This window comes from Leptonychotes weddellii, chromosome 6 (assembly GCF_054177405.1).
Source record: "Leptonychotes weddellii isolate Sample4059 chromosome 6, ASM5417740v2, whole genome shotgun sequence".
NCBI classification, from domain to species: Eukaryota; Metazoa; Chordata; class Mammalia; order Carnivora; family Phocidae; genus Leptonychotes; species Leptonychotes weddellii.
In genome coordinates, this window is record NC_138374.1 from 79,133,458 (window position 1) to 79,146,909 (window position 13,452).

The 13,452-nt window shown below is 57.1% G+C and overlaps 1 protein-coding gene across 1 annotated transcript in view; it reads right to left on the minus strand.

The window, feature by feature from the left end:
• Positions 1-10,252: 10,252 nt before the first annotated feature.
• The window catches only part of ITPKB (inositol-trisphosphate 3-kinase B), a 90,734-nt gene continuing 87,534 nt past the window's right edge, over positions 10,253-13,452 (minus strand). Inside the window, exon 8 of the mRNA XM_081824427.1 lies at positions 10,253-13,407. Within this exon, the coding sequence (XP_081680553.1) occupies positions 13,192-13,407 (216 nt within the window). The 3' untranslated portion in view covers positions 10,253-13,191. The remainder of the gene's footprint in view (positions 13,408-13,452) is intronic.

Genomic DNA, 13,452 nt, shown 5'->3' on the forward strand with positions numbered 1-13,452 from the left:
GGTGTGAATGGGGTCTGCGTTCGCGGCTCAGGGGCAGCAGGGTATCCTGAGCCCAGGGGAACTCGAGACAGGGCCTGTGATGGGCCTGCAGGCCTGAACGGCCCCTGGGGGAGGGCCTCCTCCTCCCACCCACTGGGTTCAGGCCCCCAGAAGGGCTCTGGCTCTGTGGGGAGTTATGGGACGAGGAGGGTCCCATGTTCTTAGCAGGAGCCTGCAGCTGTCTTTCCAGTCAGAGCCGTGGGTATTTTCATGTCCACCCAAAATAGCTATGTTTAAAAAAACAAAACAAAAACTCTAGAAAGCAAAGAAACTTTTAAAACTGGGAATGTCATTGGTGGAGGAAATAAGCACTTCCAGAACACTTAGAAGCTGTCCACATCTCCTGAGGTTCCGGGCCAGGAGGGGAGCCCAGAAGTCAGGACTCGCCCTCGCCGTTGGCTTCTGGGGAACCTCGAAACACGTCCAGGATCTTTTGAAGAAGCTGAGGTGGAGATGAATGGATTTTATCACCAAGAAACCAGTGTTGCTGCTTTGAGCATCGGGGGTTCCCAGAGTCTGCACCTGCTCTCACTCCCCCCATTCAAATCCTCCCTGGTTCCCCAGGCCCAGCTCAGGAATGGCATCCCCCAGGGTGAGACAGACTGATCTTGCTTGCTCTGCCCTCCACTCCTCTGTTCCAGGGGCCAGTTGTGCCCCTCACATAACCCATGCTGTGTTGGGGGGAGGCTGCCCGTCCCTGGACTTATCCCATCCCAGCCCGGCCAATAGCTTGTCCCTCTCACTGAGATAGCCTGCAAAAATCAAGGTCTTTCCTGAGGTCTTTGGGATCTCTCCTCTTCGGTCCTGAGGCTGTAGTTTATAAGCCTCAGGTTCCTGCCTCATGGATACAGGAGGCCAGACAAGACAGCAGCACACAGAGTGGCAGAAGAGAAGGTCTCGTCCTGCCTCCCCGAGGCCAGTCCTAGCCTTGCCTCTCCGGAGCGGTCCGCAAACTGGTTCAAAGTGACCTTCTCTCGCTAATAACAAAAAGCCCTAAAGTGATATTTGCTCCAGAGAGTGTCCTCGGAGTCTCTGTCTTTACTGACATGGACTCGGTCTTTGCACAGGACAAACACACCCACACAGGCGTGCACCAGGCCTGGGCACACACGCATGTGCTCTCCACAGGTGACCAGCGATGGATTTGGCACTTAGACATTATAAGTTTTCTTTTTTTTTTCTTTTTTTTTTTTAAAGATTTTATTTATTTACTTGAGAGAGAGAATGAGATAGAGAGAGAGAGCATGAGAGGGGGGAGGGTCAGAGGGAGAAGCAGACTCCTTGCCGAGCAGGGAGCCCGATACGGGACTCGATCCCAGGACTCCAGGATCATGACCTGAGCCGAAGGCAGACGCTTAATGACTGAGCCACCCAGGCGCCCCGACATTGTAAGTTTTCATCCCCAGCCCAGCCTCCCACCTTCCCGCTTCACCTGTCCCCTCCTGTAATGGGGCACAGTATTTAAAGAAAAAATTGTAGGGGGGCCCGGCTGGCTCAGTCAGTGGAGGGTGCGGCTCTTGGTCTCGGGGTCGTGAGTTCGAGCCCCACGTTGGGCGTAGAGATGCCTTAAAAATAAACAAAACTTCAATAAAAAAATAAAGAAAAATTACATGCACGCACAACGATGCCAATTAAAACTTTTTTTTTTCATTTAAAAAGGTCCCGAGAAGGTTAACATACATGTACAAATCCTTTCTTTTCCCATCAACCCGACGGCAAGTGTGGATGCCCCAGGCAGGTGCGGGGCCAGCCAGGACACCTCGAGCATGCTGGGAGTCGTTACCTGGTTAGAATGTGAGAAACCGGGGGTGGAAGTCCCAGAACTGAGACCAAGCATCTCCTCTTTGAGCCCCTGCAGAAACCGAACCCCGAGGTTGGCATCGAAAAGTCCTTGGGGATTTTCCACCATCCTGGACCCTCGGAGGTGTCCTGCCGCCCAGCCCTGCTGGGTTACCCACCAAGCAAGGACGATGGCCCAAGTCTCTTCACAGAGGGAACCAGGGTTGTCAGCCACAAAACGCTCCCCCAGATGGTGCCAGGTCCTAGAATAGTTTTATTTCCCTCGTTCCACCTGGCCCCGCTCCAGGATCACTTCATTACACAGGGAAGGTGGAGTTAGGAGCGGTCAATTGCTGATGAACACACCTGCCCCCTTCTACCGAAAATGGAAACTCTTTTCTGCAGAGAGTCCTCTCTGTACCTACTATAGAAACAGGATTTGTTTCCATTGGCTTCCTGCCCGTCTGAAGTGTTGGTTACTTAGCCATGCAAATAAGCAGGAGCCAACAGGCCTATGGGCTCAAAGAATTTTAGCTCTCGGAGAAGCCAGCCAGACAGAAAGAGAGCAAACACTTGGAAGAAGATGAACAGCCAAGCCTCAGGAAGGGCTGATGGAACATTGGAGGCTTGACAGGGTTTCCAAAGTGTCTTGAAATTTCAGTGAAAGCATTTCACGTACCAGCTCTGCCCTGGCTTCCTTGTGAGACCCAAGGGGCGTTGTTCAATGTGGCCCCACGGGGCCTCAGGTCGTTTGGGGGCAAGGTTGGCAGCCGTACCTGAGCCACACCTTGCAGAGATGGAGAGCGCGGTGTGCCAGGCTTCACCGTTGCCGTGGCCTCCAGGTCACCAGGCTGCAAAGGCTTCCCAGGGCCTGGAGCCGTGGAAATTGGGGTGGCCTGCACCGTGGAGGGGGCCTGCCCTGAGCGTGGAGTCGGAGTCCATCTCGGAGTCCATCTTAGAGTCCATCTCAGAGTCTCTCTCCAGCCGACAGGAGTCTGGTTTGACACTGGTGGAGAAGGGGACACCCTCCAGCCCAAGACTCGCCGCCCCAGATTGCTTCCAGATTCACTTCCTGCCAATTATGCGGCCTCTCTATCCTCCTTAAGACCCAGGCAGCCCGCCTGGTTTTGCAGAATTCGATGCAGTGAACTTGACTACATTAGTAAATGTATCTTTTCAGCACAGTAGCCATCTATATTCATTAAAACATTTTGGAAGATAGAAAAAAGTAGTTGAAATAAAAGCATACTTGTTGACTGAAAATTACTTTCTAGGGGCACCTGGGGGGCTCAGTCGGTTAAGTATCTGCCTTCAGCTCAGGTCATGATCCCAGGGTCCTGGGATCGAGCCCCGCATCGGGCTCCCTGCTCTGCGGGAAGCCTGTTTCTCCCTCTCTCCAGCTTGTGCTCTCTCTCTCTCATAAATAAATAAAATCTTTAAAAAAATGAAAATTACTTTCTAAATGGACAGCGGCTCTTCTGAGGAACCACAAAATCTCAAGGGCATGGCGCCCAACCTTTCTACCTTTTCCGCCATCTCCCAGGTAAAGGGTCACAAATTTCCGTGTAACTCCCCCAAGACCGGGACTCACCACCTTATTCCTCTGCGGGTCGCGAAGAACTCTCAGAGACATGTTGGCTGGGCCATCCCCTACTTTTCTGCAACTTCTACCTGTCAGTCCCTGCGATCTCTCCAGGACCCAGGATGGAGGATAACACAGGGGTGTGGGAAATGCCCTCCGTCCTCCACAGGACAATGGCCCCCATCTGCCGTCCACCTCCCCTTCCCTTCTGCACAGAAAACACCTGTGGCCCTTTCCACCACCACTCAGGAGACCTGGCTGCCAAGCATGCTCTGTTCTGATTGAGGAATCCCAGCGCACACGTTTTGGTTGTCGAGGAGTGTGTGTGTGCGTGTGTGTGTGTGGAGGGGGTGCAGCGTGGGGCACACGCTGGGGATGAGGAAGGGGCCCGCGAGCTGGCTGAGCAGGAGCGTGGGAGGAAATGGGGAGAACACTGGAGTGGCCGGGATCCCACTCCTTGCTTGTACCTGCCCAGAGTCCTGAATCTGAAAGTGTGCCCGTGGAGAATGTTTGGAATACACAGAGAAGGATAATGAAGGAAAAAAGAAAGGGCTCGCTGGACGCTGAAGTCGGCTTCTGTCACCAGATGGGATACTGTGAGCACTGTCCCACTTGGGCTCCCGGGGACTTGCTCTGGAATGCCAGGCCGCATATCTGCCGTCCCCAGTGCCCCCGTGGGGGTGTCCCCTCTAACTGGGCGGCAGGTGGGAACCAAGCCCCTCCTGCCACCACCCCCACCCCCAGCCTACAGCTGCTCAGACCAGGTGTCCCCAGGGGTCCCCCCACCCCCACACAGCCACAGCCACCTCAGAGGGGTGCCCACAAACCCCTTTCACACCTCTACAGCCCACGGCCTGACCTCACTGCTCCTCTGGCCGAGCCTCCTCACTTGGTCTCACCCTCCCCCAAGCCACCAGCCGCCAGCGGGACCCCCCCACATGCCACCTCCTCGTGCCCTGTTGGGAGAGCCTTTGAAGACAGCTGCACGCCCCACCCTGGCGCCCTGGGGGTCCCTGCCCACCCCGCCAGTCCCACCCCCAGCGGGGCCCCACATGGAGCCACCTTGGGCCACCTGCAGCCACTGCAGACCCCGCGTCCTCCAGGTGCCTCAGCGGCATCTCATGTATTCCCTCCACCCCCCAGCCCTTCTGGATAATTCTGGATAAATTGACCTTGGGGGGCACTTCCTCTGCAAAGCCTCTCTGAAGTGGCCTTGTCCCTCTCCGGGGTCAGGCGCCCTGCCCTGCCCCCCACCCAGGACCCCCAGCCCTCTCACCTGTCCGCCTCCACGCCATGCCTTACACCTGGGGTCTGGTCCTGCCGGCAGCGCGACCTTGCTCACATTTCCTAATTTACACCGCACAGGTAATGACACGCACAGCATGCACCCGCGCTGGTCGCGGCGCCGGTTAGGAGGTATGGTATGTGCACTGCTCAGCACCCACCCTAGCGCTTGGCTGTCGGGGTTCTGACGACATTGCGGTGGCTGCTGTGTCCCAGCAGGACAAAGACGCAGCAGGCTGGGGGGAGCCAGGAAGGCCAGGGACCTTTGTCTGCCCTGGGGCATTTCTGGGGGCCCGGACCAGCCCGCCCAGCGACCTGTCGGTGAAGGAGCTCCCGCACTTCCTCCTTTCCTCCTGGGGGGCTGTCCTGCGCATGACTGTCCAGAAGGGGGCACTGTCCCCCATGGCCGCACCAGCAGCCTCCGTGGGCCGCGGTCCCGACTCACTCCTGCATGCACGTGTGCTCAGCAGGCGTGACTGAAGTCAGGCACTTGTTTTCCACTGAAGTAAAACAGGCCTGCTGCCGCCAGCAAATTGTCCCAGTGAGACACTGTTTGCCCATGATTTGCAGAAACTATTTCTTTTTTTTTTTTTAAAGATTTTATTTATTTATTTGAGAGAGAGAATGAGATAGAGAGAGAGCATGAGAGGGAGGAGGGTCAGAGGGAGAAGCAAACTCCCCGCTGAGCAGGGAGCCCGATGCGGGACTCGATCCCGGGACTACAGGATCATGACCTGAGCCGAAGGCCGTCGCTTAACCAACTGAGCCACCCAGGCGCCCTGCAGAAACTATTTCTAAAATAACCCAAATACGTGTCGCCACATTGAAAACCATAGAACTCAGCGACGCCCTCCCCCAACCCCAACCCATACCCCAAAACCGCTTCACTCATTCACAAGTTTGGAAGGTATGGGATGGAACGTGGAGCTGGAAACAGCGGTGTTAACACACAGCAGGGGCGGGGGCTGCCTTGTGTGTCCCCCAATTTCACATGCCAAAGCCCGAGCCCCTGGCAGGACTGTGTCTGGAGCAGAGCCGGCAAGGTGAGGGTGTAGCAGTGTGCCCCACTCAGACGCGAGGGCCCTGTGTGAGCAGCCGCGGCAGAGCTCGCCCCGGCCCCGCGAGGTCAGTGCGCGGCCCGGAAGGGCCCCCCCAGGCACCAACCTGCCAGACCCTGATCTTGGACGTCCAGCCTCCGGGACTGTGAGAAAATAAATTTCTGCTGGGGGAAGCGCTTCCTGTTCTCATATTTTTATTGTGAGTATTATATCAGGCTAGTTTTTTTCTTGTTGAAAAAAACCCAAAACTGTAAGCCCTCACACCCAGCTGAGGTGTGAAGTCTCTCTTCTCACTGAAGTTCCGGCCCCCGCCTCCCTGTTCAGGCCTGTGTGCTCGGTGCACTAAATGTCTGTCGCAGCAAAGGGAGACAGGACGCGCACACGTGCCTTGGTGTTTGCGAGAACAGGATGCATTTTCTGTCTTTCTCTGGAAGGACGTGTGAGCCAGCCCGGGAACTGGCAGTCTGTGGGGGGCGTCGGGGGCAATTATGACTGCTGCTCTGCGTGCCAAGGGTCTCTAGCGGGAGGAAGGCTGCGGGGGCTGTGCTTGCTTGCAGGGTCACCTGGAGCCTAGAACAGACAGCGCCTCCCAGAGAGCTCCTGAGCCAGGCTCCGCCCCCAGCCCAACTCCCGCGGGCTGGCAGGATTCCAGGTCCTGCCTGTTGGTGGTGGGGGCCAGAGCCAAAGCCTGGGCTCTGCAGCTCAGCTCTCACCACCACCCCACCGCCCCGCTCCCCGGAGAGGGCCATGCTTGGGATCAACATCTCCAGGGCCTCGTCAGGTTTCTAGTCCCCAAAACTGGAACTCATGGCTTGACCACAGGCTGTCCCCAAAATTCTGTAATGCAGCCACATGCCCAGACCAACCCTGCCACTTGGTTGGTGGGCTCAGTTGTGCAGGGTTGTGGAAAGAGCTTGAGTCTATTGCTTACCAGCTGTGTGATCTTAAATAAGTTACTCACCCTCTCTGTGCCTCTGCTTTCTTATGTGCAAAACGGGGTTAACGAAGCTCCTCTCTCAGAGGTTTTATAAAGATTGGACTAACAGTCGTGACTCACTTAGCATGGTGCCAGGCAGGGAGTCATTCTTTCTATGGCTGCAGTCGGCATGAGGTGGGGATTGGAGGACTTTCCCATAAAGGGACAGGTAGTGAGTATTTAGGCCTTGCGGCCACGGGATGACTAGGGTACCTACTCAGCTCTGGCCTTGTGGTGCGAAAGCAGCTGTAGACAGTACATAAATAAATGGGCATGGTTGTTTCCAATAAAGACTTATTTACAAAAATAGGTGGGCTGTAGTTCTAAGATGATGCCTTTCAGAAGGCTGGATCCTTAAGGGTGGGAAAAAGGGGGACAAGCGGCCAGGCTGGCCTCCGATGACAGAGATGCCCTTTGCAGTGAGGGGGTTTGGGCGCATTCCCCTACCGGGAAGGGCTACAACAAACCAAGGATTCTTAAGCCAGACCCATCCACCAACTGGGGATCTATCCAGGGGCTTTGGTGGGGGAAAGGGGGGTGTCCAGGAATCCCTGAATTCCTATATAAATTTGTGCATATGCTTATGGGCATTTTTCTGGGAAAAGGGTTCATCGCTTCCTTTAAATTATCGAAGGCATCTGTGATCCCCAAAAGGTGAGAAACCACCCTGTTGAGTCAAGCAACTCCCCAGACTTCAGTGAAGATGCTCAGTGACCTTGGGGCCCTAGCCGATGTGGGAAGAAGAGGCACCAGGGCTCGCCAGGCCCGCCACTGCTCAGAGGCAGGCTTGGGTCTCCTGGTCCCTCCCCCCTCCCTACCAAAGCAGGCTTCCCACCAACTGCAGGTTCTCAAGCTCGTTCTGGGAGGCTTTCCTCCGGGCCCCTGGTCTGAAGACAGCCCAAGCACTCCCCAGCCAACCCTCTGCAGACCCACAGGGAGCTTCCTTGTTTCCAGTTTCTCTCCCCTCCCCAGACTTGGCAGGTTGATGGGACCCCAGCGTCCTGCTCAATAGGGTAAGGGGGTGAGACCCTCAGAGAAATGCAAGGCACAGAATGGAGGACTGGCCAGCCGGTGGGTGTAGAATGGGCACTGCCCTCTGGTGTTTACTGGGAAAGTCTGGTCCACCTTGGTTCCCAGAGCACCCCAGACCGGAGCAGCCCAGCAACAGCCCATGCTGCCCCCATGGTCAGGGCCAGGCTGCTGCTGACCCATACGGGCACCCAAGAAGGCTGACAGTTCTGCCCACCAAAGTCGATGCCCTGAGGACAGGATGGCCAATGGGAGGCAGAGCTGGGGGCACTTGTACTTGCACTCCTAGCCCTGCTACCCCAGGACCAACCCCGGACTGGCTTCTGGGCCTCTCCGAAGATGTCCCATGAGACGGGAGAGCAGCTCACACTTGCTGACCCTGCCCCTTTCCTTGTCCCAGCCTCGCTCCACATGCCCCCCCCCATGCCAGGCCCCCCGGGATCGCTCTCCCCAAAAAAGGCCAGCTTTTACCTGGTTTCTAGGGAACCCAGGCCAAGCCGGTTGGTGCCAAAAGTGACCTGGAAAAGCAATAGGGTGACTGACCACCCGAGATGCCACCACGGCCCTCTGCTGACGGAGTCCAGGAATTAAGAGTTTTGGCCCAAGTCCCCGTCACAGTGGGCCAAGTGGGTCCACAGAGCTGTCTGTGGTTGGTGCCCTGGTTCCCAGGAGCAGCACTAGGATGTGTTTACCTGCACCTGACGCACTCACCTTCGATCCTCACCTGAGGAGCAGAGACTCACACTTCCCAGGGATTTCCAGCAGGGCCAGGCCTGGTGAGAACCACCACCACAGAGGGAGAGGCGCCCCTGCCCACCTTGCTGGAGTGCCTCTCCCCACCCCCGCCCCGACCGGGGCTGTGGCGGGACTGTGGGCAACGGACCCGGAGCTCTCTCTGGTTTGCATGCTGATTCCGTCTTCAGGGCAGGGCCAACGGGCAGCCCTGGCTATGGGAGTTTGTCCGAAGCAGGCAGAAAGACCCAAGACTCCATTAAGTGAGCCAGAGGACAACTCTTCCCCCCCTACAGGGGATGCCCATGTGCCCTGGTGGTGCCCGGGCTCCCCTAAGCCCCTCTGCCACGGCCTGGGGTCTTTTCTCCAGGGCTGAACCTCTGGGGGATGCGTGGGGTCTGCTCCAGGTTGGCAGGAGGAGGGGTGCGGAAGCTGAGGAGGCCCGGATGCTCCCAGTCCCACTGATGACCCCGCTGGAGAAACCCCGGGCCGCGAAGTCCTGGCTCAGGAGGAGCCGTGGGCCTGGGACACAGGTTGGGGGGGGGTTTCATGGGTTGGGGGTGGGGGATGATCACCAAGCCCTGGGGGGCCACAGAGGAGACAGTTGTGAGTAGAAGGGGGACCGGCGCTCACGCCTTCCAGCAACTGTTTGCTGGGTGCTCTGCTGGCAATGAGGTCTAGTAAGACCTGGAGGAGGGACGGCCCCAGGAGGCGCAAGACCCAGGAGCCAGGGAGCCCACGCCAACTGTGAGTCGGTCTTCTGCCGAAGGAAGGGCATCCACACACCCAACTGCCATTATCACTGACGGCGCTCGGTGGGGCCCCGTCAGCAGACACTGGCTAAGCACCTGTCCTGGGCCTGGCCCTGCGAGATGCTGAAGAAACACCAGTTCACAGGGGCAAGCCCCCGCCTTCGGGGTGACATCCCACTGGCGTGGACAGAGTCTAAATCCCGTGGGTGGCTGCAACACCGAGAAGGTATGGGTGGGACCATCACTGTGGGAGACAGTGGCTGGGGCATCTCGCTTTTGCCTGGGGTCCTCACCCCACTCCAAGGGGCCAACAGTGGAGCCAAGACTGTACTTCCGTTCAGGTTCTCCAGGAAGCTACCTGGAGGGGAGGCTTATTTCCTACTGCTTCGTGAGAGCGCACGGCCCCCTCGATCAGAAGCGATGGACAAGGCCAGGGAGCGCAGAGCCCCGTGCAGAGAGCCTGGGACCCAGGGCCAAGACAGGACAGGCTCTCTGTCCACAGATGTTCCCTGGAGAGGAGGAAGACAGAATCGGGTCTGCAACCAGGCAAAGTCTGGATCTGAATCTCTGCTCCCCATTTATTGCCCAGGTCCTGTTGTTTGGCCTCAGTTTCCACCTCTGTAAAACGCAGACTTCAGAGCCCTGTTCGTGGAGGTGATCGGGAATCAAAGGGGGCCACAGAGGCAAGCAGCCAGCCCCTCACCTTGCACAGAGCTAAGCTCCACGTGCAATGGCCTCCTGGTGCCCCCCCAGCCCACGGGATGGGGGACAAGCACTTCTTCATGGCCATTCTGCACCCTTGAACGACTATGTAAAGGTTTTGTGGACAAGGTTGAACAGACTGGATTTGAAGACTGTTTTAAATCCTTTGCAGATCGAAATGTTATCCAGTCTGAGCCTCCATTCCGGGGCGTCCCCAGAACGATCCTCCAGTTTCCAAAGAATGCCACCACCACCACCCACCCACCCCAAGGCGCTTCTCCAGGGCTTGGGGTGGCAAGGACCGCACTGCAGCCGGCACTGTGGTCTTTCAGGCCTTTATTCAGAAGGTACAGAACGGCGCGGTCTGGCAGGCACTGTGCGGGGGCGTGGTTTGTAACAGTTGTTTACTCCAAGGTGTCGCAGAGAAAGGGGTGCAGAAGGAAAGAGAACCCTCTGGGGAGTTGAAGAAAGGCACTGGCTGGGGGGGGGTGTGAATCCCCCGCCTCTTCCCAGGCTGGTGGCCTGGGTTATATACACACGGGGGCAGGGTGTGGACTGGATGCAGGCAAACTCAAAGCTAGATACAGCGAACAGGGGAAAGAGTCCATCTGGGGGGGGGTGCAGTGCTGTGTCCGGGCTCTTTCCCCCAAGTGGGAAAAGAAGTTCAGAAAGAAGGCACAGCTTTAAAGGACAAACAGAATCCAGCCTCCCAGTCTTAGTGTTTTGTGCAATTAAAAAAACTGGAAAAAATAAATATAACTTAAAAACTTCTTACACGACACTAAAGGCAAGAGAAACCTTCCTCGAATACGTGAAGCATGCTGCTCACCGAGAACCCCCTGGGGGCCCGGCAAGGACCAGGCAGGAAGGCTGTCCGTGTACCTGTGCGCACACGGCTTGGCTCACCCTCCCGGCCCCTGCGCGGCCAGGACCCAAGGCATCCCTGTGGGGACTGGGGCTGGGCAGGGAAGGGTTCTAAGAAATTCCACTTGGGATCCATCTACCCCTCCTCTAGAAGGAGGTGGCAGGGAATGGGGGAGAACAGTTAGCAAGTAAATACAGAACCCCAACCCCTAAGGAAGAGAATAACCCTACGAAGATGCCGCTTCATACCACTTTCACAGACAGAACGGGACCCAAAGAAACCCATTGCCAATGAGGCAGCACGGACCTCCTCTGACAAACATATCACTTGCACTTCAGCCCATCGTTTGCAAACCATCGGTGCCTGTTTAAAGTGCTTGGAAATTTTGTTCTCTTAAGTAGATCAAGCTGGTCACCTGCACTTTTTGTTTGGAGCAATCATTTGCTTTAGCAAACTTTCTTGGTAGATAGAAAGAGGACGATTTCTGGCCAGCCCACAGTGCTGGAATCTTGAATCTCAATGTCAGAATTTAAGTCCCTCCCTCAGGCCCCTTCCGAGCCACAAGTCACTCCAGCTCCGGAAGGAGACCCAGAGCTGCCTTTGGTGCTCCTGCCTTCAGAGGTCACATGCTGTCACGAGGCCTCTCTTGCTCAGCTGGGCGGGGGCGTGACCTTTAGCAAACCCCCCACGGGAGCTCACCACTGTTTTTGAACAAGAGCCAGGAAGTTTAAAAGTGATTTCCTTTTTAAAAAAATCTGTACTTAAACATCCTCATGTGTCCCACCCTCTGCCCCCACCGTTACTCACCCCGCCCGAAAGGGGAAATGCTGGTGTCGTGTGGGGAGGTCGGAGGTACCCCAGAGGCCCTGGGGCGGCAGCCCAGGAAACCTCTGGACTGATCCCTCCAGGCGCACACACCTGGGTGCACACGTCTCCATCGTGTCCCTGAAACAGCTCCCAGCAGAGAAACTGGCCCCAGCACCTGCTGCCTGGTCAGAGCTCAATTCCACCCGCCCCCCCCGCCCATACCTGCACGGACAAAGGAGGGCACCTGGTGGACACAGCTCCGCATAGCCAGAGAGCTGAGTGCTTTGTTCTTAAAGTCTGGCCAATTTTACATTCTTCTCCATAACAGAGACATAATTTGCTTAAAAATTAAAACACAGCTTAATGGCTTCCCCAGCCATCTTTAGGCAACCTGGAGACTCCAGGGAGAGCTGCCTGGAGCACCCCCTCCCCATCCCCGGCACCCACCACCTACCCTGGGAGCTGCCCACACCACATTTGGGAAATGTGGATCTAAGCCCTTCAGGCACTAAGAGTTACTTTAGGGGGGAGATGAGGCCAGTAAGCCAGAAACCTGCTTAGCGCTGCCCTGAAGCCCACCCCAAACCTTCTGGGGACCTGACCTCATGAAAGAAGCCCAGGGAGGTGGGGGTGTTGGGGGGTGAAGGGATGTATGGGATCTGTGCTCTGTAGGTTCCGTCTTCTTTCTCCGGGGCTGGCTATGCCCCGGCCCACCCCACCCGGTGCCCCCAACCTCGGCACTGCAAGGCGGGTGGCTGGAGGCACAAATGGCTCTGGGGGGTTGGAGGGACATCCCTGGAAGCTCAGGTGTGCAGAGCGTCCTCTGAATTCAGAGGGTGAGCATCAGAGGGAAGAGCACAGCTCCTGCCTGCCCCCTCCTGCAAAGGCCTAGGTCAGAGAGCACAGCCAGTCAACTCTAGCATCTCCGAACTCCCAGGTCTGGCCCAAAGCTGGAGGGTTTCAATACCAGATGGGTGGGAGCCTTGTGTTAGCAGGCCACCACCGTCTGGGGGCGCCCCTGGACTGCTAAAGGCCAACATGCAGTTCCCAGTGGCTTGGTACCCCAACTACCAGAAGCCTGCAGCCAGGCACCTGCTGAAGCCAGGGTTCTTACAACCCCCCCACTGCGGCCCCCCAGCCTGTGTGCTGAGCTGGGCAGCTCACTGACCGCACCGGCCACCAGGGGGCAGTAGGCCCCCACAGGAAGCCCGAGCGGAGGCTGGAGCTGGCTGCTGGGTTAGGAGCCCACCCGGTGGCCACCTGAGCCTGCTTCCAGACCTAAACCCAACAGAGCTGCCCTATAGGCTGCTGAGCCCTGGTCTGGGCATTCCTCTTCTGCTCGGAGATCCTACGGATAGACAGAAGTGGAGACCCCAGCTTCAAGCCCTTCATGAGGAAAGTCACCAGAAAATCTCCCCTCTGCTCTTGGAAATCTCCATCTCGTTTCTACAAAGTGTCTTGTAGTGCAGTTCAGGAGGGTCAGTTCTGGGGCTCGCACTTCCCTAGACACGAAGAGAAAAGGAAGGAGAAAAAAGGAAGCACAGGGGGAGGAAGGGAGGGTGTGGCGAGGCAGGCACAGGGGGCCCTCAGGCGAGCGGGGCGCCCTGGCACATTTCTGTCAGGATGTCGATGAGATTGTTCAGGCCCGAGAGGTAGCCGTCCTCCCGGTTCCCCTCCTGCCAAGGCACGTTGTGCTGCAGGGTCTGGCCCTCGGGCAGGGGCGTGGTTTTTCCGAAGTCAATCATCCACACCTTGGCCTGCTCCTTCTGGTCATGGATGAAAAGGAGTGAGCTGCCGATGACCTGGGGGGAGAGGGGGGTGAGTGGGGGACTGGGGAAGGCAGCACC